Below are 26,041 nucleotides of genomic sequence, written 5' to 3'. Positions count from 1 at the left end.
GGACGATGCTCGAGGCCGTTTCCCGCAACCATATCCCCCTCACTGGCCAAGCGACTCGGTTAACACATTGTGTCGTCAGATCGCTTTTCAGCTGCCCAATCCCCTCCACCTCGGCGTCAACAGAAAAAGCGTTCATCTAGAAACAATCCAGATGTCACCATGAAAGAAGCGGACGAGGACTTGGAAAGACGTGAACGGAGTGAGGAACGAGAGTCGTCTCCACCAAGTGATAGCAACGATGGAACCAATCATTCGGGCCTTGATGATGACGATGGAGATCTCTTTCACAATAGCCTGTTTGGCTCGCGCAGCCCTCTGGGTCTTCAGAGCACCCTACGTGCGCTGTCTGGGATGATGACGGGCATGTCATCCCGCTTGCGAGAAATCCTGTGCAATCTCAGAGCGAAGGATGATCCATCCCTGCAATTAATCGCTTTACAGGAGCTTTCAGATCTCTTACTCGTATCTAATGAGGATAATCTTTCCGGCCAGTTCTCCCCCGATCCCTACGTAAAGGAATTGGTCTCGTTGATGCAGCCGAATGAATTCGGCGAAGAAAATCCCGAAATCATGCTCCTCGCATGCCGCTGCTTGGCGAACTTGATGGAGGCTCTTCGCGGCTCCGTAGCCAACGTTGTCTACGGGGGTGCTGTACCGATTTTGTGTCAGAAGTTACTGGACATACAGTTCATTGATCTAGCCGAACAAGCCTTGAGCGTAAGTTCGCCGCTAGACCTCTTAACTCGACTTCTAAGATCTATGCTAAAAACTCCCAGACTTTGGCCAAAATATCTGTAGATTTTCCTGCCTCTATTGTTCGGGAGGGGGGCTTGACTGCTTGTTTGACATATCTCGACTTTTTCCCGACTAGTACACAGCGTACGGCGGTGACCACGCAGCAAATTGCTGCCGTAACCTTCCACACGACTCTTTTCCTGTGGTGCGGGATGTAATGTCCACACTTCTAAATGTGCTGTCCAGCAATGACCCAAAGGTGATGGAGCAAGGCTGTTTGTGTGTCTCCCGAATTGTGGAGAGTTTCAAGCATAAGCCGGAGAAACTGGAGGAACTTATCGAACCCGCGATGTTGAAGGCGATACTCCGTCTGCTGTTGCCAGGTACCACCAATCTAATTGGCCCGCACATTCACACCCAATTCCTCCGCGTTCTAGCGATAGTATCAAAAGCCAGCCCCAGGTTGTCTGTAGAATTATTGAAGATGAACGTGGTCGATACTTTATACCAAATCTTGACTGGGGTATCGCCGCCAGGAAACCTGGAAGATACCACCGTTAAGATGGACAGCGTGCTCGTGATGCAAGCCTTGATACACCGACCTAGGGAGCAAGTCCTTGAGACGCTTAATGTGATTTGCGAGATGCTACCCGGCATTCCTGGCCGACATGTACCACAAACCGACGGCTGGCTTAACCCTCCCCTCGACAGCGATCCGGCTCTTGGCTTGAAGTCACCCAAGGCAAAAGAGGTAGCCGAAAAGAGACGCTCTCTATTACTAGAATGCAAAGGCGAGCTGAAGCGCTTCGCTATGATCCTGCTGCCAACATTGACCGATGCCTACTCAAGCACCGTCAACCTAGAGGTCCGACAAAAGGTTCTCATCGCGCAGCTTAAGATGTTGCACCATTTAGACGCCGGTCTGGTGGAGGAAGCTTTACGATCTGTGCCGTATGCCTCGTTCCTGGCGGCAATTTTATCTCAGAAAGACCATCCGTCGTTGGTCTCGTCAGCGCTGCGGTGCTCTGAACTTCTCTTCCAGCGCTTGGAACATGTCTACCAGTACCAATTTCACCGTGAAGGTGTCGTCTCGGAAATTTTCAAGCTAGCGGAGGGACCTCTGTCGGATGAGAAGCAGACCAAGCCTTCTGATTCATCTGTTGCCATGGACACCTCAAGCGATTCACGCCGGGAAGCCGAAGATGTCGATGGCCCGGGAGACGACGATACTCATGATGACGACTACGATGAGCAAGAGGATGAGCGGGACGAGAACGATGATATGTCGGATTCGGATAGCTCTTCAGCATCCGGCCAAGTGCTCTCTACGAGGATAGACAACGCCATGAAGGACCTCGTTATCCGCGATGCTCGGACGTTTGTTGATCTCTACGAAGCCAGCCATGGGAGGGATATGCGAGAGAAAGCTATAGAAGTCTTGACCGAATTACAAAATCTCGCCTCGAATCTAGAAGCCTGTTATCGTTCAGACACACGTGAGGATGGCGTTGCGCTTTTCCAAAAGCTGGCCTCATACTTCGACGGCGACGCACTCGAGAGTATCACTAGCTCAGAATTACTGAACTCGGGTATCATCAAGGTGCTGCTGGACGTGTTTGGTGACTTTAACCGTTCGTCTATGCGCAAGGCTCGTGCTGCTTTTCTACAGGCGTTCATGGGATCTACTATCTCGGAAAAAGCCCAAAGCCAAAGCACTGCTACGACTCCATTTAGTGTTCTGATCCAGAAGTTGCAGGATTTGCTCAGCCGGACTGAGCATTTCGAAGTGCTTACTGTCAGTCACAATTCCTTGGAAAACACGCGGAGTAATGCTGCACATATGCTTGGAAAACAGCTTAGGCTTAAGTTGGTGGCCGATGAAGACTCTGATATTCCCCGCACGTATCGAAGCATAATGGTGTCAATCCACGCCATTGCCACATTCAAAGCTTTGGATGACTTCCTACATCCACGAATTAGTCTGTCAGATCGGCCAAAACCATCCCGCAGCAGAGAATCTTTATTCTCACAGATTGCTAATGCCGCTCGACTTCGGGATCAGCTAGCCGGCAATGGCGAGTTCCCTGGGAGCGATATCCCACCGTTGCCACAGAGCACGAACAATGACAGGCCCTTGCATCCAGAAGACTCGCGACCGAATGCTCAGGAGTCATCGACCGAAGGCCAGGAACGTAGTTCGAGATCCAGGCGTTCTGGCCGACACCAGCAAACTTCAGAAGACCTTGCCCATGATGATGAGCCTTTGGAGTGCGCGGATGAGAGACACCTGAGTGAGGACGAAGAAGAAGATGACGACGGTGACGACGGAGAACTGAATGCTATTATGGATGATCTAGACGATGACCTCTCAGAGGACAATGCTCCCGACCCGACGGCGGTGAATATGGAGGTAGCCTCCTCCGGTAAGGTAACTGCTCGGAAGGAAGATGGAACACGTGTGGCCACTCCGTCTCAATCCACCCCAGCTTCTAAGGCATCGTCGTCTGCCTCTAGTGTAGCTCAGAATCCGGCTGGAAACAACTCCCTTGCCACGGCTGGCCGTCCTTTCTCCTCCTACGCCGCTGCAATGGCTTCTATCCCTTCGGACTGGCATCTGGAGTTTAGCGTGGATGGCAACCCGATTACCGGTGACACAACAATATACCGTGCTGTTCATCACAACCGGCAAGATTCAGACCCCAGCGGAAGGCACGTGTGGTCTGCTGTCCACACCGTCAAATTCAGACGCGTTCCGGGGCCCCTCCACCAGAGCCTACTGCGCTCACACCTAGTGTACCAGAGTCCGCTGCGAATAACACTAGCACCGAGATGCCACCCTCACTCAGCCAAGATACAACAACTGCGTCGATCCTCCAGCTCCTTCGCCTTTTGCACGAAATGAATGCTACGCTGGATGATATACTCACTGAAAGCAAGGAGCTGGTTGCACTTAAACCTGAAGCCCTTGCGCAGTTTATTAATACTAAGTTGACGGCTAAGCTTAACCGACAGCTGGAGGAACCCTTGATCGTAGCGAGCAGTTGCCTTCCCAGCTGGAGCGAAGATCTTGCTTGTCTCTTCCCTTTCCTGTTCCCATTTGAGACACGCCATTTGTTCCTTCAGTCGACTGCGTTTGGCTACTCGCGGGCGATGATGAGATGGCAAAATTCGCAAAATGGCGACGATGGTCGTAACGATCATCGACGCGATGATCGACCGTTCCTAGGCCGTCTCCAGCGACAAAAGGTGCGTATCTCAAGAAGTCGTATCCTAGAGTCTGCTATGAAAGTCATGGAGCTCTATGGCTCTTCGCCGAGCGTCCTGGAGGTGGAATATTTTGAGGAAGTTGGCACTGGGCTAGGCCCGACTCTAGAATTCTACTCCACCGTTTCAAAAGAATTCTCAAAGAAGAAGCTCAAGATCTGGCGAGAAAACGATTGCAACGATGTCGAAGAGTTCGCTTTTGGCAAGCGAGGCCTGTTCCCCGCCCCTATGAGCGAACAGTATGCTTCTTCCGAGTCCGGGAAGAAACAGTTACATTTGTTTAAGGTCCTCGGCAAATTTGTTGCTCGCTCGATGCTCGACTCCAGGATTATCGATATCTCCTTCAATCCCGCATTTTTCCGAATCGCTGATAGCTCTTTCTCCGTAGCCCCATCGCTGGGTACGGTAAAGGCGGTCGATCAACATTTGGCAAATTCATTGCTTCTGTTGAAGCGCTTCGCCAATGCGAAGGTAGCAGTCGAGAACAAGGGGCTTTCAGAGCATCAGAAGAGGCATGCCCTACTAAATGTTGAAGTGGACGGTGTTAAGGTTGAAGATCTGAGCCTCGACTTCACTCTACCCGGCTACCCAGCCATCGAATTGATCAAGGATGGTTCTAATGTTCCGGTAACGATCGAAAATGTCGATCTGTACGTTGAGCGGGTCGTGGATATGACTTTGAGTAGCGGTGTCCAGCGTCAAGTAGAAGCGTTCCGGGAGGGATTTTCGCAGGTTTTCCCATATTCTGCTCTCCGGACCTTCACGCCTGCGGAACTTGTGATGTTGTTTGGAAGAGCAGAGGAGGACTGGTCTATTGAAAGTAAGTACACTTGGTCTACTTGTTTAAGTACGGATCACTAACATGCTGGTCCTAGCACTCATGGATTCCATCAAAGCCGATCATGGCTTCAACATGGATAGTCGCAGTGTGAGGAATTTGCTCCAAACGATGAGTCAGTTGGATGCACAGCAACGTCGGGACTTCCTTCAATTTGTCACTGGTAGTCCCAAGCTCCCAATTGGAGGTAGGAAGAAAGCCCACGCTTCATTTAAGCCGAGATGGTTTCTGACCAAGTATTGCATCTACAGGCTTCAAGAGTCTCACCCCGATCTTCACCGTTGTTTGTCGCCCCAGCGAACCGCCATACACCCCCGATGATTATCTCCCCAGCGTTATGACGTGTGTAAATTACCTGAAGTTGCCGGACTACAGCAGCTTAGATGTCCTGCGAACCCGACTGTCTGTTGCTATCCAAGAAGGACAGGGAGCATTCCACCTGTCTTAGTTTCTCTCCGTCCTGCAGCTTGCTATGAAGTTACAGATGGTTAGCGACCATTCCTTCCGCCACTCTTCAGCGGAAGCCACATCAGAAAGAAAAGGAAAACGAAACAAAAAACGGTACATTTGGTCCATTGGTACAGTATCTAGCAAAATACCCTTACATATTGATTAAGGGAGGTTATAATGACGGCATGAGTGAATCGAATCTGTTTACATCGGCCGGCTTTCTGCATTCAAAGTCCATTATTTACTTAGTCGCAGGGCATCGATTCCGGACTTTGGAGTCATGGGGTTCGTTATTTTATTCTAGATAGAAAATGGAGAATTTCAGCGCAAAATTGTTGCCCAGTCTATCAGTACTCCGTTTTATCTTATGTCCATAGTCTATATAAGGTATTATAAGTTTATCCGTGAAAGTATTGTGCCGAAGAGTATTTAAATCATATGGCGCTCTCAGCTGCCACGCCTCAATTAATCGCGATACAGAGGTACCATAGACTGTCAACAAAAACCGTCAGTCACCAACTGAGTTGGAGGTTTAAAGAGAAAGGGGAGACCATACCTCTGCAAACTTAGGCTCAACAAACAAAGCCCTAGCTTCAGCCACCATCACAGGATCACTCTCCTCCCCAGAAGCCGGCAACGAGCTCAAGCTCCCCTCGACCCAAGCCTTCCTCCCCTCAACATTAACGGTATCAGCCCGCAACACGTACAGCCGATCAGGGACGGCCGGCTTCCGAAAATCCACATTGAGGTTCGCCGTCATACCCAGGCCACTCGGAAACGACGTCGACACGCACCGCGCAAATGCCTCGTCGAACATAACGGACAACAAGCCCCCATGGACGAATCCTGGGTGCCCGCACAGTTGCTTCCCGATATGAAACACAGAGATCACACGCCCGGCCCACCGGCCGCTGTCCTTGAGCTTCTCAGACGCCGTCCACATGTACGGGGGAACGGTGATCTTCTCCGGGCCGGCCAGAGAGCCCGCGACGAAATGAGCGGGCCGCAGAGAAGGGTTCATGGAGAGGTGAGGGCGGGTTTCTTTGTACTTTGGGTCCCGGCGGAGGGACTGCACTAGGGGCAGACGTGAGATGTAAGTTTCGACTTGGGTGTGTGGTGGTCGTGGTGGTGTGGTGCGGAATGAGGGGACGTCCTCGACAGGCGAGGAGTTTGTTGAGGCATGGTGGTCTTGGGCTGTTGCTGAGGCGGCGATGCGCACTGTGCGAACTGGTGTTGTTTGGGGGGTTGTTGTTGCAAGAAGCTTTAATCTGTGGGTGTAATGCAGGGTTCTGTTTAAGATCGTCATTGTTGCTTCTGGGGTTGTGGGTTTTTTTTTAGTGAGGTAGTATCGGGAGGTAGTGTTCGGTATGCACAATGATATCAGGGCTTTTTATAAACGCCGTAGATCTATAAAAACTTAATTTCGTTAGTTGGTGTCAACTTCATCCATGCTAGCTAGGGTTTGCGTCGACGTACCTATGTTATGAGCTATTTTAGCTATTGAAGTGAATCTTGATATCAGGGATGAGATTAGGACTCCTCGCTGCAACAAAACCCGGATAAAGATTAAAAAAAAGAAGAAAAAAACCGGAGAAAAAGAAGACTAACTCCGTGGTGGAGTATGTCTACGCTAGAGGGCCCACGTGGATATGCCGTCATGCTCGCAACTATCGCGAAGCCAATCCTGCATGATCGCCTTATCTTTCGGATCGTGATGAAATCTAGAGCTAGATCTTCAGGGTCCTTCGTGGCTTAAGATTCATCGATGGTTCTTTGGGTTCGGATAATCTACATCACAGGTTAAATCAAACTTGTTTCTTCAATAGCGGCCGAACCGGACGAGTAAACGTGCTATTTGCTAATGGATAGTGGTCAATGAGAGTAGGGGAATACTTGTGATGGCTCTAACAATCATGCCAAGGTTCCTAAGCATTCGCCTTTGCCTTGACGATACCAGGACTGTTCTTGCTTTCGAAAACTTTGATGCCTCCAAATAAGGTTAGTCGCATGCCGATATTTCTTCGATCGGGCTGGAGTGGGTCCCTTCGGAGTCTTCCCGAGTCCGATAGTCGGAGTACTCAGTATGCACTGAGTACACATGAGAGTTATAGAGCTATCGTGTCGTAGTAGGGTTCAAAACTGTATGAACTAGGAAATATTTCCGAACTGCTATTCTGCTATTCAAAGTATAAACGTATCCACCTGAATCAAAGTGCCATCCGATTCTGGGCTCGCTGAATCTAGTACTCTGCGTCAGGACTTTGTCTGTTACTCAAAACGGCAGTTGGATATACCAATACTTGATAGATAGGGAATTTGGCCCCGGTGTATGTACGTGCTTGTGTATTGGGTTAGCTGTTGCTAAATCCGGTTGCGGATGTGGGCTATGCGCTGTCGTTGTAGTTACCAAGAAGTTGAAGTAGGCTGTTGCTCTTTTTGGAACATTGTTTAGCACTCTAGCCTTGGCATTTCGTCCCATGTATAATATGTAGTCTAAAATTAAGGTTGTTATACTCTAGTTAGTGATGTGATGTAAGTCGAACTCATACTCGGATGATAATTATACCAATCTTGCCTGATTAGCTCTGCGTTATTTACATGGAGTACTGTTAGCTCGCAAGCCTGTTTTCATCACACTGCACCCAGTATTATGAGCAGTCATTGCCATCGAAGCCACTAGACAACTGACCACAGCATCAAGTGATCACCAAAGCCCTTCGACAAAGTAGTATGAGAGGTCTCCCATGCCATTCTCTTCACCTGCCACTTGACCATTGCCGAGGCAGCGGAAGCGATTCGCAGAGTTATACTGAAAGTTGAAATGCTCGGCGCCGATGCTGTCAAGAGACTTCTTGAAATGACTGGTTGTCCCCGCATAAGGCGCCGTGACCTGCCCTGAAGTCTTGCCGTTCTTGTACCAGCTCCGGCAATCATCGGCCCACGCCGTCCTCTTAAAGTATTCCTGCGCCCATACATTGTAGTCATCGACAGCCTCCTTCTTAACCTCCATTGACCTGTGAAATTATTGGTTAATTGTGTCAACCTTACCAGTCAAGGGCGAGCTTACTTGATGTCATGAGTGGCCATGTGCTGGGCCCACCTCATGATGTAGTCGCATACGAAGGAGATCCCACCTAGAAGTGAGCCATTTGAAACAGTGAAGTTCGGCCCACCAATAATGAAGTAATTGGGCATTCCATCCACTTGCACAGAGAAGAAAGCCTCTGGGCTGTGCTTCCACCGCTCGTCCAGAGTCGCGTTGTCCCGCCCTGACAGTTTCCAACGAGGAACGAAGGATGTGTCAAAACCAGTCGCGCAGACGATCAGATCAAACTCTTCTTCCTTTCCATCCACCGTCCTTATCCCCTTCTCTGTGATACAGTCGATTGCATCCCAGCACATGTGTGTGTTCGGGTTCTCAAAGGATTCCAGATACCCATCACAGGGTGTTAAGCGGCGGCAACCGGGGCTGAAATCCGGTTTCATTTTCAGAACGATGGATTGGTCATGGCTGTTTTTCAGTCTGTCTTGCATCTGCTGTGTGGCGATCTGGGTCGCGAGCTTATTGAAAGTGTGGTCTTTCAGCATACCATAGGCGAACTCATTAACACTGGGGTGGGAGCATTAGTGCAAGCCTGTAGGAAAGTCCACCAGCCATGACTGCTGAGATGCTCCTTACCTGTTTTCGAGTTCTTTGCGCATCTTGTAGAAGGCCACCGGGTCGTCTCTGAATCTCTTCTTTTCTTCTTCAGTGTATGCAAAGTTTCTCCCGTCCCTCGTCAACTGGCCACTGAAGTTGGAAGCAATCCATGTTGGGTTGCGGACATAGTTAATCATCTTGGACACCTGAGAGTGCATCGCTGCAACACACTGGACACCCGACGAGCCGTTTCCAATGACGGCCACGCGCTTGTTCTTCCATTCATATGATTCGTCCCTAGATTGATATTAGTTTACTTTTGCAAGTCTCAAGTGGGTCAGGAAGGAATACCAGGCCGCAGTGTGAACTAGTTTGCCGTTAAATTCACTCATTCCTGGAATGTTGGGCAACTTCCATTTGCTTGCAAGTTTTGCATGTGGTCAGCAAGAGCCGTAAAAGCCGAAGGACAACTGTTTTTACCTTAATGGACCAGAGGCGCTAACAAATATCTCGGCTTCATCCTCCTTGATCACACCGTTTTGCTCGACCTTCACCTTCCATTTGCCAGCTGCTTCGTCCCATGCTGCCTCTACCACCTTGGAATTGAGCTCAATGTGGTCATAAAGATTCCATTTGCGCGCTGTCCTCTGTATATACTCTTCGATCTCGGGGCCTGGGGCGTAAAAATGCGAATAGTTGGGGTTTGGTTCGAATAAGAAAGTATAAGCATCTGATGGTCATTCCCTTAAAGTTAGCATAATTCTTGGTGATGAAGTTGATGAGCGCGATCTCACGGGCTGGGACATCACTAAAATAGTCCAATTGATACTGGTGAGCGACTACTACTCGACACATCTCAAAGATTGATTCTTACCAAGCCACGCCTGGGTATCGGTTCTCAAACCAGGTTCCGCCCACGTCTGCATTCTTCTCATAGATCACAAAATCCACCACATCCTCTAGTTTGAGTCCATGTTGGATTTTGTGGGCGAGGGTCAAGCCGCCGAAGCCGGCGCCTGCGCAGATTATTTTGATCTTCCTGGGGGTAAAAGCGACATCTTCCTTGACTGAAACCCAATTCGGAGGAGTCTGGCCCTGGGCGACAAGACTGGCCGACGTGACTGGGTGTCCGTTTGATGCGTCCTCGGGGCGTTTCATGGTTGTAGTGTGTGTTGGGCAGTGTGAGACAGGAGGAACTACTCCACGGAGCTCCTAAATGCTATATAATCCATTGGCATTGGAATAGGTACCACTGCTTAGTGGTAAGCACTACCCCTCCGGAGTAATTTCCGTCCTATCGTGCCATCGCTGTCATCATCCCTGTAGATCGGGAGCAGGCAGCGCAGCCGAAGTGTCTCTCACCCCAATTAGTCCCAATATATTTACGACAACATGGACCTTGACCCCCACCGAACCCCCGACTCCGTTGAAGTCCGTTCGTGGCTAAGTGGCGCGTGCCTCGCGCCGGCGCGGCGCTATGCCAACCCTAATGTACGGCCTCGCACGGGGGTAGTTCTGGCATTGGATGACCCACCGCAGCATGTGGAGATTACTACGTACTCCATCGTGCACGATGCAGGGGCTGCTTTGGCCCTCTAACCCTGCACTATCGCTACGGATGGCCATTCATAACGCATTGTTGTGCGCGAAGCATCTCTCAGTGGCGAGATTGCGATCAACATGTTATATCCCTCGCGACTAGTGCAATGGCTTCATGTCACTAACAGCGAGCTAGTCACTGGACTATTGCAACCTCATAAATCTCATACGCAGGGCGGACAGGATGCCAACCCACCGGACTGCGGCCTTATGCGGCCATCGGCCATTCTTCTTGCCAGCCCTCGGTTGTCGGAGTCCGGACGAACAGGGCTCGGCTGGATTACGGTCCTCTTAGAGACATTAGCAGCCCTAAAGCCAACACGCGAATGGAATCTCACCCTTGCAGAACACAATCCAACAAAGTTTTTGCTACCTTCGTAGACTGGAATTTAGCGCTTTTAAGCATATATATATACATAACACTTCTCATGCTATTTCTCTCTTCGCTGTCTCTGGCCGAACTGCCGACTCTGACGCATCGCTGCCCATGTCTGCCTCCGGAGACTTTGGGCCAGCGCCCCCAGGCGTCGACCTCTCGGAGAACCAAGATGGCTCCATGCTGGGAGCGGTCATTACCCTAATCATCCTGGGGACACTGTCAGTCGTATTGCGGATATACGCTCGGACTGAGTTCAAGAAGTTCCAATTTGCTATTGACGATTATCTGAGCTTTGCTGCCTTGGTAAGTTGCCTTCCAGGTCGAAACCAAGCGTATGCGAGCCATAGCTCATTCTCCCCGCCATCACTTAGTTATTTGCCTACTCGCTCGGGATATGTGTACTCATTAGTGAGTTTCTCTCTCACCACTTCATGAGTTCATCACCAACGCAGCAACTGACCGCGGACAGGCGTCAAATACCGCAACGGACACCATATCCAAGCCCTCACCAAGCACGAATTCACTGTCATTTGGAAACTTCTCTACGCCCACGTGATGCTATACGCTTTCTGCGTGACCTGCACCAAAACGTCCATTATCATGTTCTATAAACGCATCTTCAACCTCCGCTACTCTCTTTACTTCGCTATGTTCTTTATCCTGAGCTATTTCATAGTCATCATCGTCACAATCAACGTGGCCTGCGACCCCATCCCATACTTCTGGGAGCAATACACCGACCCCGATACCGCTGTCGGCAGCTGCATCGACATCCCCAAGTTCTTCTTCGGAAACGGCATCGCGGCAGTTATGATCGATATTGCGATTCTCATCATTCCGATCCCTATTACCTGGAAACTACAAATGCCGAAGACTCAGAGGTTGGCCGTGATCGGGATTCTATTACTGGGTAGCTTGTGAGTCGACATTCTCTTGATACCTTAAAGAAAAGAAAAGAAAAGAGCAAAAAAAAGAAAAAAAGCAGTAACGATAGGCGCCGCTAACTCCCCCACAGTGTCTGCATCGCAGGTATCGTCCGGCTCGTCTTCCTCAACCGAAACACCCACTCGGACGACGCAACCTGGACCGTTGCGCCCGTCTTCGTATGGTCCTGCGTCGAGCCCTCGATCGGCATCGTCTGCGCATGTCTCCCGACATTATCCCCGCTGTTCCGTCGTTGGTGGTCCAGCATCGTCACCGGGAAGTCGGGAAGCGCCAGCGCGAAACAGACCGCCTCGGGGTATAATCTGGGTAGTCGGAAATCGCGACTCACGAGTCCAAGTATGACATGGACCCATGGAGATGAGGTCGAGCTAGTGGATACGGTGATCGAGCGCAAGTCGACCTCCCTGCAACGGAAAGGGAGCGAGGGGAATTCCTCGCGACATTCGGGGATCCGAGTGAGAGAGGAAGTGACGATCAGTTACACGGCGGTTTGATTGGGTGTTTTTTTTTTCTTCTTCTATGAGTTTTCTAATTCATGTATATATGACTAATTCCTTTTTTCTAATGTATGAACTTTAACGATCAATAGTTCGTGTTCGTCGTCGACACTAGTCATGATTTGATATTGACTTTGCACGGAGTCCTTTTCCGCTTTGTACAGTGGACAGAGTATATATTCTGGATCGGCACCTCGTCTCACAGTCAAACCGCGCAAGATCAGCCAGCCTCCCAACGTGTCTCCGAACAGAAAAGATCCCCAGGACATGGCCTGACGTGGCCCACTCAGTGGATCTGATATCCCCGTGGGGGCCAAAACGCCAGCCTCTGAAATGCTGAACCACACAAGCGACCCCAGACCAGGACAATTGATTGAACTCTCCTCTGCGACTAGGAGGTTACCAAGCACCAATAATCCAACCCAATTTACCCGAAGGAAAAATGCAGAACCCGGCTGCTCTTTTCATGATTCATGAACTTCTGTGTTGGCAGCAGCCAGCCCACTTTCGCCTGTATCCACACGGAGTGCCCCGTTTCGGAGAATGTTGCGTAGATCCACTTCGTTCATGACAGCCTCGAAGTCTAGCCTATAGCCGATACGGAAACTCACAGCGACTAGGTACTAGTCGAACTGGGGTTCGCGTCCTTCCGAGCCCTCCGAGTGTAACCTTTTGCTCAAGAATTTTCAGAAACGCCGTTGGGAAGCATGGTTGATACGATACCTAGGGTAATAACCCTCGCCGTCCGTCGAGGTTAGAACTTAGGGTTGGTTAGCGAACGATAAACCTAACTATCAGCGTTTCGTTCAATTCCATTGCATATTCACACGTGAAACTTATTCTAGAATAATTCCGGGGATATAGAAATGTTTCTCGACGCGAGTCATATTATTGAATGGGGCTTGCAGCATTATTCATGGACTATCGAGATCGATTTAACCTTAGGGTAGGATGTTCCTGACGATCAGCTGCCGTTTGTGGCCATGGAATATAACACCCGTCATGGCGGTTCCGTGGTAGAAGCATCGGCTAAGCTTAGGACTCTGTCGAGTTCCCTAGCTAAGATAGTATCTGAGCGTCGGTCTTCAAGGGGTCAATGTGCTTATTACTTAATGGTGGACCCGGGATGAGACTATTCGCCACGCGGGGATGAACATTGCATGCATTTTCTGTGTTCCTTTTCTTTTTTTTAAAAAAAATAAATAAATAAATAAAACGCGTAGAATTGCTCAGAGAGCATGATGCAGTGGATCTCGCGTCGTGAGTGGGAGGGACCCTTGCTGGTGATCGTCTAATTTATAGATTTGTGGCCTCCTTTCTGGTCGTTACGATGTAGTGATTGGGGTCATGGAATAAACATAGCCCCCGAACTGGGGTTTCATAAATTTATCTTCATTCTTTAGACGAGTCTTTGGCTGAGCCTCTCCATTTGGCTAGGTATTGTGCTATATGCTTGCCGTTCGCCTTCCCGCCGTTGATTATACGCCCATTTCTGTCGAGGACTATTTCAATGTTTTCGTGCTCCCTGTTCAGAACGACACCATCGTCTTTCGGTTCCTCCGAGAGTGTAATAGATATAGTGCAAGAGAAGTTGGACCGCTATATGATAATCCTTTATATTTGAAGCTATGCCGGGAACTTTATGCGGACCGCTGTCTGGGACTTCAAAGGGATCAACTATAGGAGCTTTATAGTCGGAGTCTCTGAGGCAGTATCACATCTAGCTGTAGCTGTCAAGTTGGATCAAAGTTGGCTTCAACCAAATAATGTCAATTCCACTGGGATGGATTTGGATTTGGATTTCTTACACTGTTCTTCCCGCCCGTGGCTGATATACGGGAATATCTCGACATATTGTACACATAGTTAACAGACATGGCATCCATAAGCAACCCATGTATATGAGCCATCCCAGATGTAAATAACTCGGTCGTAGAGATCGATCTTTATCTGCAAATATCGAAAGTTCATATCTCTATACTCGCAGCACATGTCTGCATTTAGTTCATTCATTGACATCGGCTTAGGCATAGAGCCCATGAAATAACAACCTGTGCAGAGCAGTTCTCGAAACTACGCCAGCATCAGAGAGCATCAAAGAAGCTCTCGGTACAAACACGACCCTGAACTAAATCGAATTAAGGTCGAAGAGAATCAATTGAACTAGCTCTGGAGCTGCCACGGTTACAACAGCAAGAGAGAGCTATCATACCTACAATAATCTCCGCTTCTCGGTCCTTGGGCTATGACTTCAACAAGGCTACCGACTAGCCAGCCACTCGACAGATTTTTCCCTTCCTTTGCCCTCAGCCCCATCCGTATGATATAGCCAATGCATCCCTCACGCAAACACACAGCTTTGAGTAAGTGCGATTCCACTTACCCTGCGTTGACATCCGATACCAACGATATAGAAGAACATACGCCATGCCACAAACGTTCTACAACTTCCACCGTCCCAAGCGACGGGGACTTCTCGTAAGCGTACTGCTGGAACTTATGTGGATTGCCTCGATAGTCTTCAATGGGAATACAGCAACGCCGACCACCTTGATGATCGGCTACTCTCTCTCGCAGGTGTTTTTGGTGGCTTCGACGAGGTACTGGGAGTCGACAGGACTTACTGCGCGAGTCAAAGTCCGACGGCCACTGATTGGTTTCAGGTGTTCTGGAATGGTGGTGGAGGATGAGGAAGCCCTGGACTTCAATGATGGATGGAGCTCTGAGCCGGCGTGTATCAGGATTTAAATTTATATGTATACGTTCAGAGTTATCACAGCACCAGGACTTTACGAAGGGAGGGTTGGGCTGACGGAACTACACTACATACATATCAAGTTCTTTCATGATGATTACAATATATAAGCTTGTTGCACAACGGAGCAAATTCTATTAACTTTTGGACTATCTCCGAAGGCCTAATGCGAAGCACAGTTAACCTCTCTTATAAGAATCTTCGACAAAGGCTATGCAATAAGTACCCTCTTACAATACTATCTCACAATCCAATCGGCCCGCCTAGTGAGTGACTTCGATAACAATCTTGCCAACGTGCTGCCCGGTCTCAAGTCTCCGGTAAGCCTCGCGATATTCCGCAAAGGGATAGACCCGATCAATAACAGGCCGTATTTCATGCTTCTGCATCGCTGTAAGCATTGCCTCGAAATCAATACGTGGACCGATAGTTGATCCGGTTACAGTCAGGGTTCGAACAAGTATGTCAACTGGCGGAAGGCCGCCGCCGAACCCGCTTGCGAAGCCAACGACGACAACCACGCCAGTTATCTTAGTCGACGCTGCAGACTTGGCGATAGTTTTCTCTCCAGCAATGTCCAGCACCTTATCGACCCCCTTTCCATCAGTCAGAGCAAGGATCTCGCGATCCCAGTCCGGGCAGGTGCTGTAGTTCACCACAGCCTCGGCACCTAATTCCTTGAGCTTCGCGGCCTTTTCGTCCGATGACGTGATCGCGAGCACACGAGCACCGAAGATCTTCGCAAACTGCAGCGCAAAAAGCGAGACGCCCCCGGTGCCCTGGACCAGGACCGTCTGGCCCGGTTGGAGGGGCTCGATCTTGTTCAGCGCCGTCCAGGCCGTGACAGCTGCGCAGGGGAGTGAGGCCGCCTCGGCGTAGGTCATATAGTCCGGGATGGGGACGATTGCGTCTTCATAGAAAAGTACGTATTCAGCCAACATCCCGTCGATGCTGAAGCCGACGCTGTTGGAATGGTAGTCGGGGGTAAATGGGCCGCCGGTCCAGTTTGCGAAGCAGCTAACTGTGACGCGGTCGCCTTTCTTCACTCGTGTTACGTTTTTGCCAGCTGCAACAACTTCGCCGGCACCGTCTGACACGGGGACAACGTCTTTTTTGGTCGGCAGAGGATATTCCCCCCTCAACAGGGCCGTGTCGCGGTAGTTCAGTGACACCGCGCGCATCTTAATCAGCACTTCATGGCGACCCGGGCTTGGTAGTGGCTCGTCACGAAGTTCTGCGCTGGTTTTACTATCCGCGGTGATAATACGGACAGCTTTCATTTGTTCCATAGTTTAGAGGGCTTCACTTCGGCTCGGGCTTGACTTGATTGGATAAGTGACTGCGAGATAGAGAATTGAAATATGAGTGGCAAGATCCTAGAGGGAAGAAGATTGACCTGTAAATTCCTTGACTCTTTATACCTGTAAGAGATCCTAGTTTACGTCGGGAGTGGGATCTCCGGGTAGATGGTGGGTGGGCTCTCCGATAAGTGACAAATTATTGGCATGCATACCTCTCAGTGATTAACTTAAAAGAATAGCTCAATTAATAATCCAACATAAGTCTTGCTAAGTCATCTTAGCTAGGAAAGGCTAGTTAATTAAAACCTTGCTAGACTATCTTACTCATATAGAATTATGCACCGGGTCTTGATTTATAGTTCATAACGTTACGGATCCGATATAGAATCGGGCCGTTGGACCGGCTTCACGGGATCCCACAACCCTCTTTAAAGATACATATATCTAAGCTTTTATCGTTTACAAAGAGTACATAGTAGAGCAGCCTTATGCTATTAGTATAGATATTTCCCTGAATCTGCCCGTGACGATTTGGAGCACTTGACTATGTTTATCTTGTTTGCATGTGGTTCGCCTACGCCTCAGGCTGGAAATTCCAATCACCCGGGAATTACGTCAGATAAGTATATAACTAAGTTAAACGAACAGAGATTTCCAGGTATCTTTTATAAAGTAACTTGACGTGCTTTAGGGCTCAGGGGACTGTTCAAGTATCCCAACCGAGCAGAGAGAAGCTTCACTAGTATGGCTCACCCCCTAACATCATGCCCATTCGATTTCACATGCCCCCGGTTGAAGGCCCTCGCTAATTGCCTACCCTCAGAGCCATGCCACCGGTAGGGTCTCGGGCACCACGGGCGTGTCTCAATTGCCGAGCTCGTAAAACTCGATGCGATGTGGTGGAGAAGGGTTCTCCATGTACGAATTGCCTACTAAATCAGCGGGACTGCACCGTTACCGGTAGTTCACGAGTGAGATATACACGCACCGCTGGCAGGCCGACAACTTGCGATTCACCCCTGCCAGAGGAATTGCAAGCGACGATGCATGATAGCACCAAGACGTGTGATGGATATCCGGAAGGAGCTTTCCAAACCGCTGTAACCGGAAATGAGGGAAATATCTTTCCAGAAGCTTGTCCGCTGCCTTCTTCTGCATCCGGATGTTTTCCGCCAGACCAAACCCCCCAGGATTCCGTCATCCAGCAGATGTCTGCCTCATTTGGTTTCCATCGGCCTGCGTATATAAAAAGACTTCCCCCACAACTCCAAGACAACGATCTTCGATTGCTTCAAGCAAATGGAGCTCTCAACATCCCACATGACGCCCTACGCGACAACTTAATAAAGGGATATATGCTTTACATACACCCGTACATGCCAGTCCTGGACACGGAGTGTTTCCTGCAAGCTATTTTCCACCAGGACAACACCAATTTAGTCAGCCTTCTCTTATTCCAAGCAGTCATGTTCGCCGGTGCAGCATTTGCCGACTGGCAACATCTACGTGCCGCCGGATTTTCGACGAGGAGAGAGGCCCGGAAAAGCTTCTACGAACGAGCTAAGGTAAGCTAGCCCTTGCGCCCTGTCTTTTTGTGCATAGAAAAGACAATTCAATTGAAGATAATGGATGCTATTAGATGTTGTATTTTATGGGCTCGGAGAACGATCAATTATCGCTTGTCCAAGCTTTTCTCCTTTTATCTCTTTGGTCGGAGTGTGTCGATGACCCCGAGGGCCCGAAGTACTGGATTGGGGTCTGTCTGGAAGTGGCGCACACCATGGGGCTCAATAGAGACCCAAGAAGGTATTGCAATAATATAAAATACCAACGACTATGTAAGCGTATCTGGTGGAGTATATACGTTCGGGAAAAACAGATTGAGCTTGGCTTTCGACAACAGGCTACAATCGTGGTCACGGAGTGCGACGTGCCACTCCTTGAGTGGGAAGACTTTAACTATGGCAGCTTTTCTTCCCAGGTGCTACATGCCCTTTGTGGCCTCAGAGCTACCTATAATTCAGGGAATCAGCGCAAGTTGGCAGCGCTGTTCATCGAGCAAACCAAACTCTCAATCTGTATAGGTGATATCCTCGCCGCACAGTACACTGCTGGTGCTCAACCAATTGGTGGAACTGGCAAACTGACGTTATTACCAAAGAGAACCACAATCGATGAGGACGAGGTTCGAAGATGCGACCAGCTCCTGCAGAGGTGGTTTGACAATATCCCAGACGATATCCGCCACAAGCCATCACCCAGTAGTTGTTCACTAACTGAAGGAGATCGAATTGTTTACCTCCATTCTGCGGTGCTAAAACTGATGTATCTTGCCGCTTCCAGCACCCTCCATCGCCCCATAGTGACTTCCCATAAGTCACAATTCAGCTCTGATACTATGGCGCTCTCTCTCTCTAGAGTCTGCCCTGCAGGCTCTAGGATTGCAACTATCTGCAAAGACCTTTATGACATTGGCCTGACGCGATACCTGTCCACAACAGCAACCACCTTCTTGCTTCCTGCAATGACCACTCTTATCATGAATATGCAGTCGAAAGGACCCGATCTATACTTGGAGCACTTCCATCACTGCAAGCAAATACTTCTCCAGCTGCAAGACACATACCCACTTGCTGAAGAAGCTCTCAATCTTGTTAACTTTGCAGCGAGGGAAGCAGGGGTACAAATTCAAACTCCCCCAAAAGATCTTTCACAGCACCCTTTCTAAGTTCTATACTTTTATGAGCATCCTGTTTTGTGAACGAAGACCATTCTAACATCCTTTAAGGATGAAATTCATCACAATCCTACCAAGGTTGGCTTGGTTCAGACAGCTGCCCGCTTTCGATAACCATTATGTGTCATTGGCGTGGTTTAGGCTCATCCAAAAATCCGCTCCCGGGTCCTTTCCGGAACTAAATACATGAATAACTCCTGCCAGTAGTAACCGTGTGATCGTTGCTTTATGCTGACGCCTTAAAATCTTTGATATAACCCCTGACGCGCTGAACATTGCTGTGTCCCGATCGAACCGCTTCCTCATAGGCCACCCGATAGGCCTTGACACCTTCAGAAAACAACAGCTTCCGATCCTTCCAGCCAACATCTTGGCGCAGTTTCTCACTGCCAACCCATTGCGAGAACCCTGTCAACACCTGAATGATATCAAAGTCCTCTCCTGGTGCCTTACTCGGTGGCGCATACACCACATCACCACCAATGCCATACTCCTTAACCAAGGCTTGCGCAATCTCCTCCAAGACCTCATATCGTCTCGCAGAAATATTATAGCACTGACCCGCCACCCGGGCACGTTCACTCTCGGCGATTGCAACATAGGCCTCCGCACAATCATCAACATGCGTGCCATGCACAATACTAGTCGGGTATGATGGGAGCGTCAATGGCTGTCCGGTCTCCTTTGCCTCTTGCGCCAGCTCAAAGAACGGACCGTAGTAGCTCCCGCTGCGACCATAGACTGTGGTTGGACGGGTCACCACAGCGTCAAAGGCGTCCTTATAATCAAAGACACGGACGGCGTTCACGGCACGGGCTTTCACCGCGGGAGGAGGGTTCAAGGGCGAGTTCTCCGTATGGGCCGCGAGATCGGGAGAATCCGCCCGCCCAGTCATACCGTAATCCTTGCAGCCTGAGGTGAAGATGACGATCGGTCGCACTCCAGCGGCGTTGCTTGACTTGGCAACGGCGAGTAGGAGGCTGAGGATATCATTAAAATGGGAGTCGAAGTTGTAAACGTCATCCGTGGTTGAGACGATAGCATTGAACGTTTTCTGTTTGGCAAAGAGTGGTGGTAGAAAAGATAGATCACCGAGGGCGCCCTGAACTGGGATGATCTCCTCCTCGGAGAGTGCTGGGAGAGCTTCTGAACGCCGCGCCAGCCCGTACACTGTCCATCCAGCACGGACAAAGGCACGGCAAACGGCGTTTCCGATGTAGCCATTGGCTCCGGTCACTAGAACGCTTGGGGTCGGCATTTTGTCTTCTCTTTCTGCTTCTTTTTCCCCCGGTGGATATATCGATTTCGATGATGAATTGGTGAAAGAGCGATCAGAAAGCGAAGGCTCGTCCTGTCTTTAATAGCTACATATCGAAACTCAAAATGTAGTTAATTTATAAGCATATTGACCAATGGTCATTGATTAACTAGCTAAAATGTCCCAGGGCCGATCGCCCGTCCGGTTCTTATTAACCATCATCGAACTACTCTCTAGCCGATCGCCGTCCAGGTACATACAAACTATATCCATGGTCATTACCAATCCAAGGACCGAAGTTTTAGCCACACAGATAAAAGAATATGGTATGAAAGTGGATGATGACTTCTTCTTCGCCTCTATGCTGTTCTTTCTATCTCACTGACGAGCAAACCCGCAGGATATATGGGATGCTTCTATCTTAGAGGACTCATGCCCTTGGCCTATACCGACATATCAGGGTATCCTGCTCCATATAATCTTCGCCGTGCTCCATAAAAGCAGTAGAGCGCCTGGTATGGACTTGAAGCCTTACATTACTCCTGCCGATACTGATCTCCATGTCGGCAGTTGCAAAAAGCCGGGCATACTGTACTATGCAAACGTACGTAGTCAATACAGCCAGAATGATCTTGCTTCATATGTCTGGGTAAGCATCGAGGGAGTCTAACGGTTTAACATAGCTCTCTTCAAGGTTTTCAGCAGCTCAAGCGAACAAGGGGTAAGTATAGATGGCTTGGATATAGCAGGGACAAGCAAGAGGGGGGGGGGGAAGGGGCTTTATACACGCGAGTTACAGTTTCCATTGCCAAGCAATACACCATGGTGGAACGCTGTAAGCAAAGAGGAATGGGGTGTCTGCGGCTGCAGAGGACGTATACTGCGTTAACCTACATGACATTTTTGAGGGGGAAAATGGATCTCAAAGTCAGCGGAGGCCTTGGAGATAACTGAAACTTCAACATCCTTTCGGATAAGTTGCAGAATATAGCTTTGACTGCGCGCGGCCTTGTATTGCAATGCTTCGGGAAGGTGGAAAGCGGACAGAGGGCCTGCTCCAGGTGAACCCAAGATAGTACATTATGAACACCGTTCCTCTGAAAGATACAGCGATATGGAGGGGGTCCTATCACGGTCCAGTCTCCATGCTGTTACTACTGGGGTTGGATCTTCTGGCTTTACTCGATGGTTGCCTTCGAATCTACTCATGCAGATATCTATACTAAAGAGTACAGCCCCTATATCACTGCGTACTTTCGATATAGGGCTCGAACACTCTTCTAACGTCTTTAAGGGAGCACTTTACTTGGAGTGGTACCGCTATCTCTCACTAGCCGCCCATCTTAGGTCTAAAAAGCTGGGATGTCCGCCTACATGCTCCTCCCATGTGATATCACATACATGCTCTTCAGGACTGATACCTCGCACTATAGTCAAGATATTACAGTATCTAATCCTCACTTATATGGACAAGGGATTCCCGGATATATGTGGGGTGGGTAAAGTAAACTTTGATCAAGAGTTCTATGATTTGGATGAGGCATGATTCATGAATATCACTTGCTGATGCACGACAGGAACAACCTTTTTGGGGAAAGGCATTCCAGCACGTTCTTAGGCCGCAGAGAAGGAAAGGAAGCATGCGATCTTGATTCGCCAACCGTAGCGAGGTCCATGGCGAGTGAAGAAGCCAGCCACATTGGACAGGCATTTCGCTGTCACGCAGGGCCAAGTTTGCCAGTCTACTAATATGCAGACCTGACCCGATGGGGTTACCCTGTGTTACTATCACCGAGATTTGGGTACGTACTCTGTAATGTAGAATTCTACATATTCTACATATTCTGTATATTCTGTATATATGTTCTAACTAAAGCAGGATTGAAGAAAGAATATAATTTATTTCTAAGGTAATAGGAGCCCAGCCCCCTTTTCTACGCTATCATAATACAGTTGCAACTGGTTTCTGACCCAGTAGCAGCTGTGAGTAGTTTACTAGCACAGGTTTATGCATGGATAAACCTGTTGCTGCAGCTGTTAGTGCAAGGATCTACGTAGACCTTGTTTTCTCGGCGAGACTTGATTTTGACCTTATTACTATCTCATTTATACGCTAATAACTATAACAATAGATACGAAGCATCTATTACTGTGTATATAAACTCTTGCCTGTCCCCACTATGTATCCGGATTCCATCCGTTGCACACTATCCACTGTCGTTCACGACATACATCTTTCACCCCAGTACAGGCCAAATCTGATATCCCCAGTCTCTTGTACCATGGCTAATAATATTATCATGGGTGCTGATTATAACCTCAATAAAAAAACACCCAGTCGATATTGAAGGCCTTCCAATCTCAACCCGAGAATGCCAGGACAACATAGGCGACCACTCTGGAAAGGTTTCTACAGAGATGGACGCAACCCTGGTAGCCGACATCTATAAACTACTCAAAGAGACCGAGTCCCCAGATTTCGACAGTCGATGGTAAGAAAGCCCCGACAAGGCATTAAGTCCGTCCGCCCAGCACGCGGCATCCACATATCGACGGACTCTCTGCCTCGAACTACAAGGCTTACTAGGGGAGATCACCATTCCTGACAGCCACGCCTGGCAGGATGCAGTTGGCTACTGCCGAGCAGTTATCGCTGCCCCCCAGGACTCCGTCAACCGGGCCAATTCACACTGGATCAGATCGTCTTCCGACGTCAGCAAAGCACACCTGCAACGATTCGTTCCGGGAATCGTTACTGCAGCGCGGAAGGGCACTTCTGAGATCGCCTCGGACCACTTCCACGGAGACCGACTGAAAGTTCCCCATGTCGATAAGAGACAGAGCTTCTACCGGAATGCGCGAGGTGTGGACCTGGGTGCGTTCTTTTATCCGTCTTCCAACCCACTGGTGGTTGGGGTCTTTGAATCGGGGATCGTACCGTGCTCGCTGGCTAATGTCGGCCTTCCTGGACCCGGAGACGACTGTCAAAGCGGGGTCGCTTGCTGGTGCGGCCATCTGTGATGACTATGCTGCGTTCTCGCTCGACAATTGTGAGGTGCGACTGCGGGGGAAGATTTGGATCGATGAATTTAAGGACGGTGGTGTGGTTCAAGAAGGTTTCAGCTGGTTTCAGCATCGTGCGTGGACGGGAGAAATTCGAACTTTCGATGTCCTGAATCCGATTCATGAGGTTGATACTGGCGCCGATTGGGCCTGACAAGGTCCACTTTGCACTTGTCGCCTCTGATCGTATACAGGCACCTGACGTTGGCACTGTCAAGTTTCATCTCGTACTCATGGTGATCATAGCATGGTTGATATTTGGAATGGGTGCAATCGATGAAACGCTAAAAACTTTAATATAGCCCCATCATTAACAATGAAGGAAGAACTAAAGATACGAAACACAACCAAAATTCCTTAGGACACGCAATTCCTTTCGAGCCTTACCATAGCCACACCAATCCAACCCCACTATTCCACCACATGCTTTCCCAGCTCTGCAAGGAAAGTATTTACCGAGCGTCGTAGTTTAACTGGAATAAGGTTTTCAGTAACTGAGTGCCGTCGACTTAGGGTTGCAGGCAGGTAGCTTCTCATAGATGCCCGAAGCGGGAACCCATCGGTTCACAGTTGCGTCGATCCGGGTCCTGTTCGTTGATACAGAGCCCTATAGTTTAAAATTGGCTTCACTAGTAGTTGTACTAGTTGATGCCCAGTGGGGAGGATTGAAGGTTTAAGAAACTTATTCTGAATGTGTGTCCACTGTAAGGAACTGTTGGGTTGACGGGGCTATATTTGGAGGGATTATAATTCGGAAGGAGTTCGCTGAGCGAGACCTTGGGACAATAAAGTATAAGTGGTGTTTAGGAATAAGGATAAGTGGGCAGAGAGGAGTTGAGGGATGGAATTAATTCATTCAATGATTAAATAAATATAGCAACCAAGCGTGAACCGGACGGACGATATTTATGACTTAAGAGAAATACATTCGTCAAACACACGCCACACAGGCCCAATCGGAACCGGAATCCAGATAGACGATTAGCATTTGACACTGAGCAGACTGATAAACCCCTCTTCAGCTGATCTAGTGAAGAAAATCAATGCCGGGCGTGTCGGCAAAGCTCCTTATACGTGGACAGCAAACGCCCTAAGTTAGCCGCCAATCAATCCGGTTGTTTGCTTCCCAACTCCACCGGCTCTTTGGGTATCTACAGATGTCTCCCTACCAACGAGGATGCTAATGGGGGGGAGCAAACAGTATAGCGAATTTCATCATTGTAGTTTCCGAAAACGACAGTGCTTTATAGCAGTGGGCGTCTGCTCGTTTTGAGGGACCGAGGGCGCTCTGGTATATTCTTGTCTACTATTTCCTATGCGCGCTGCCGTCATCTATGAGACTTTTACAGTGTATATGTATATGGACCCGCACAGTTCGTGAATAGTTGTGGGAGGGTGAAGCTTGAGATCATTTTGGCTTGAGGTATCTTGGCTCAGTGTACTATCTTGATGGGATTTTTTTTTAACTTAAGGTTAGGCTTTCGGTTAGCAGCCATTTCTTCACGGGTAATCGTCCTAGCCTTTGGATACGTCCAAAACGGTGAAGGCACATTCGTATATCGTGGGTATAAGAAACGCCCGCTGACAAAAGGCAGATGTGTGAGAACGTGCGAGGTCGGTTCGGGGTCTGTGGCCACGAAGCCACTGTATACATCGCGAGATGTGCTGTGGCCCTGCGGAACCAAGTGACGTGTCCGCCAAACCAGCGCCAAGACGTCTGGGACTGGCAGGAGGATAAGGATAATGAAGAGTGTCCAGCATGCAGGGGGCAAACGCCACCCGAGACACCTTGACGAGAGAGATGCGAACGGGGACGGAAAGGGGAAAATCTTGAGTGCGGCCTTGATAGGTAATTCACGCCTGGAGCAATGAATTCCTCATGCTAGCCACTAGTTTCTGTTCCAGTCTTCCGCCCCATGTATATGAGTTGGCTCGGGCTTTTGCGGAATCAATCCATTGCGGGCGTGAAATGAAAATCCTAACACTAGAGTAAGCCGTGTAGCCCGGAAGGAATGGGTGGCGACTCTCCTACCAATTGTCTCCCTGGCGGCTAGCCAGATAGACTTGATGGGGGATCTGCGCAACTTCGTCCGCGTCGAGTTCGCCACGAACGTTCAAGTCGAAGATAAACCAGCGCTTCACCGGCTTGGCCGAGTCGAAGTCCGCGGGAATATGGACGTGGTCGTATCCAGTAGGTTGGAGTGATGCACGGAATTCTCGGTTTATGACCTCCTCGCAGAACGCACTCCCCAGAGTATTATGGCGTCGTTGTGGATTACCACCAATATCAGTGACGCAGGCAGAGATGATGACTCGCATTGGGCTCTCCATCGTGATCTGAGTCCATCAGCGTCCCAAAGCAAACGATTCCCATTTTTTTGTTTTTTTTTGAAGAAGCATTCTGTGACGAGGACCTGGAGGATGATGATTTGCACTGGCAGTACAAACGGGTCCGGATTAATTCATCACCGAATCTTGTCTCATTAAATCCATTGTTTGTTTCACTTGACATGGATCAGCATCCCAAGATCAGTTTTACTCTCGCTCCATCCAGGGTCCGTATCCATTCCTCTCATTCAG

At 49.3% G+C, this 26,041-nt stretch overlaps 9 protein-coding genes across 9 annotated transcripts; 4 read left to right on the top strand and 5 right to left on the bottom strand.

Moving 5' to 3' along the window:
- Positions 1–159: 159 nt before the first annotated feature.
- Positions 160–5,285, top strand: ABOM_005866 (HECT-type E3 ubiquitin transferase UFD4; the record flags this gene model as incomplete). Its single annotated transcript, XM_022532995.1, has 6 exons — positions 160–717; positions 777–815; positions 872–3,406; positions 3,481–4,819; positions 4,875–5,024; positions 5,089–5,285. The coding sequence occupies 6 exons, from the start codon at positions 160–162 to the stop codon at positions 5,283–5,285; spliced, it is 4,818 nt and encodes a 1,605-aa protein (XP_022388894.1).
- A 467-nt stretch (positions 5,286–5,752) lies between these two features.
- Positions 5,753–6,593, bottom strand: ABOM_005865 (PaaI family thioesterase; the record flags this gene model as incomplete). Its single annotated transcript, XM_022532994.1, has 2 exons — positions 5,753–5,779; positions 5,844–6,593. The coding sequence occupies 2 exons, from the start codon at positions 6,591–6,593 to the stop codon at positions 5,753–5,755; spliced, it is 777 nt and encodes a 258-aa protein (XP_022388956.1).
- Positions 6,594–7,991: 1,398 nt separating this feature from the next.
- Positions 7,992–10,085, bottom strand: ABOM_005864 (flavin-containing monooxygenase; the record flags this gene model as incomplete). Its single annotated transcript, XM_022532993.1, has 7 exons — positions 7,992–8,301; positions 8,355–8,897; positions 8,967–9,224; positions 9,279–9,347; positions 9,408–9,657; positions 9,722–9,735; positions 9,802–10,085. The coding sequence occupies 7 exons, from the start codon at positions 10,083–10,085 to the stop codon at positions 7,992–7,994; spliced, it is 1,728 nt and encodes a 575-aa protein (XP_022388895.1).
- A 928-nt stretch (positions 10,086–11,013) lies between these two features.
- Positions 11,014–12,344, top strand: ABOM_005863 (uncharacterized protein; the record flags this gene model as incomplete). Its single annotated transcript, XM_022532992.1, has 4 exons — positions 11,014–11,208; positions 11,277–11,313; positions 11,375–11,822; positions 11,921–12,344. 4 exons carry the CDS (start codon positions 11,014–11,016, stop codon positions 12,342–12,344), a joined length of 1,104 nt encoding a protein of 367 aa, XP_022388958.1.
- A 3,021-nt stretch (positions 12,345–15,365) lies between these two features.
- Positions 15,366–16,391, bottom strand: ABOM_005862 (zinc-dependent alcohol dehydrogenase family protein; the record flags this gene model as incomplete). Its single annotated transcript, XM_022532991.1, has 1 exon — positions 15,366–16,391. One exon carries the CDS (start codon positions 16,389–16,391, stop codon positions 15,366–15,368), a length of 1,026 nt encoding a protein of 341 aa, XP_022388957.1.
- Positions 16,392–17,446: 1,055 nt separating this feature from the next.
- On the top strand, positions 17,447–19,131 carry ABOM_005861 (fungal specific transcription factor domain-containing protein; the record flags this gene model as incomplete). The annotated part of the gene is made up of 2 exons (XM_022532990.1): positions 17,447–17,968; positions 18,043–19,131. 2 exons carry the CDS (start codon positions 17,447–17,449, stop codon positions 19,129–19,131), a joined length of 1,611 nt encoding a protein of 536 aa, XP_022388960.1.
- A 235-nt stretch (positions 19,132–19,366) lies between these two features.
- ABOM_005860 (NAD-dependent epimerase/dehydratase family protein) lies at positions 19,367–20,398 on the bottom strand (the record flags this gene model as incomplete). The annotated part of the gene is made up of 1 exon (XM_022532989.1): positions 19,367–20,398. One exon carries the CDS (start codon positions 20,396–20,398, stop codon positions 19,367–19,369), a length of 1,032 nt encoding a protein of 343 aa, XP_022388959.1.
- A 2,418-nt stretch (positions 20,399–22,816) lies between these two features.
- ABOM_005859 (uncharacterized protein) lies at positions 22,817–23,615 on the top strand (the record flags this gene model as incomplete). The annotated part of the gene is made up of 3 exons (XM_022532988.1): positions 22,817–22,890; positions 22,918–23,273; positions 23,389–23,615. The coding sequence occupies 3 exons, from the start codon at positions 22,817–22,819 to the stop codon at positions 23,613–23,615; spliced, it is 657 nt and encodes a 218-aa protein (XP_022388884.1).
- Positions 23,616–25,315: 1,700 nt separating this feature from the next.
- On the bottom strand, positions 25,316–25,792 carry ABOM_005858 (uncharacterized protein; the record flags this gene model as incomplete). Its single annotated transcript, XM_022532987.1, has 2 exons — positions 25,316–25,439; positions 25,494–25,792. The coding sequence occupies 2 exons, from the start codon at positions 25,790–25,792 to the stop codon at positions 25,316–25,318; spliced, it is 423 nt and encodes a 140-aa protein (XP_022388885.1).
- Between the last annotated feature and the right edge of the window lie 249 nt (positions 25,793–26,041).

This window comes from Aspergillus bombycis (assembly GCF_001792695.1).
Source record: "Aspergillus bombycis strain NRRL26010 chromosome Unknown contig00045, whole genome shotgun sequence".
Lineage (NCBI taxonomy): Eukaryota > Fungi > Ascomycota > Eurotiomycetes > Eurotiales > Aspergillaceae > Aspergillus > Aspergillus bombycis.
This window is presented reverse-complemented; position numbering and strand designations above follow the sequence as displayed.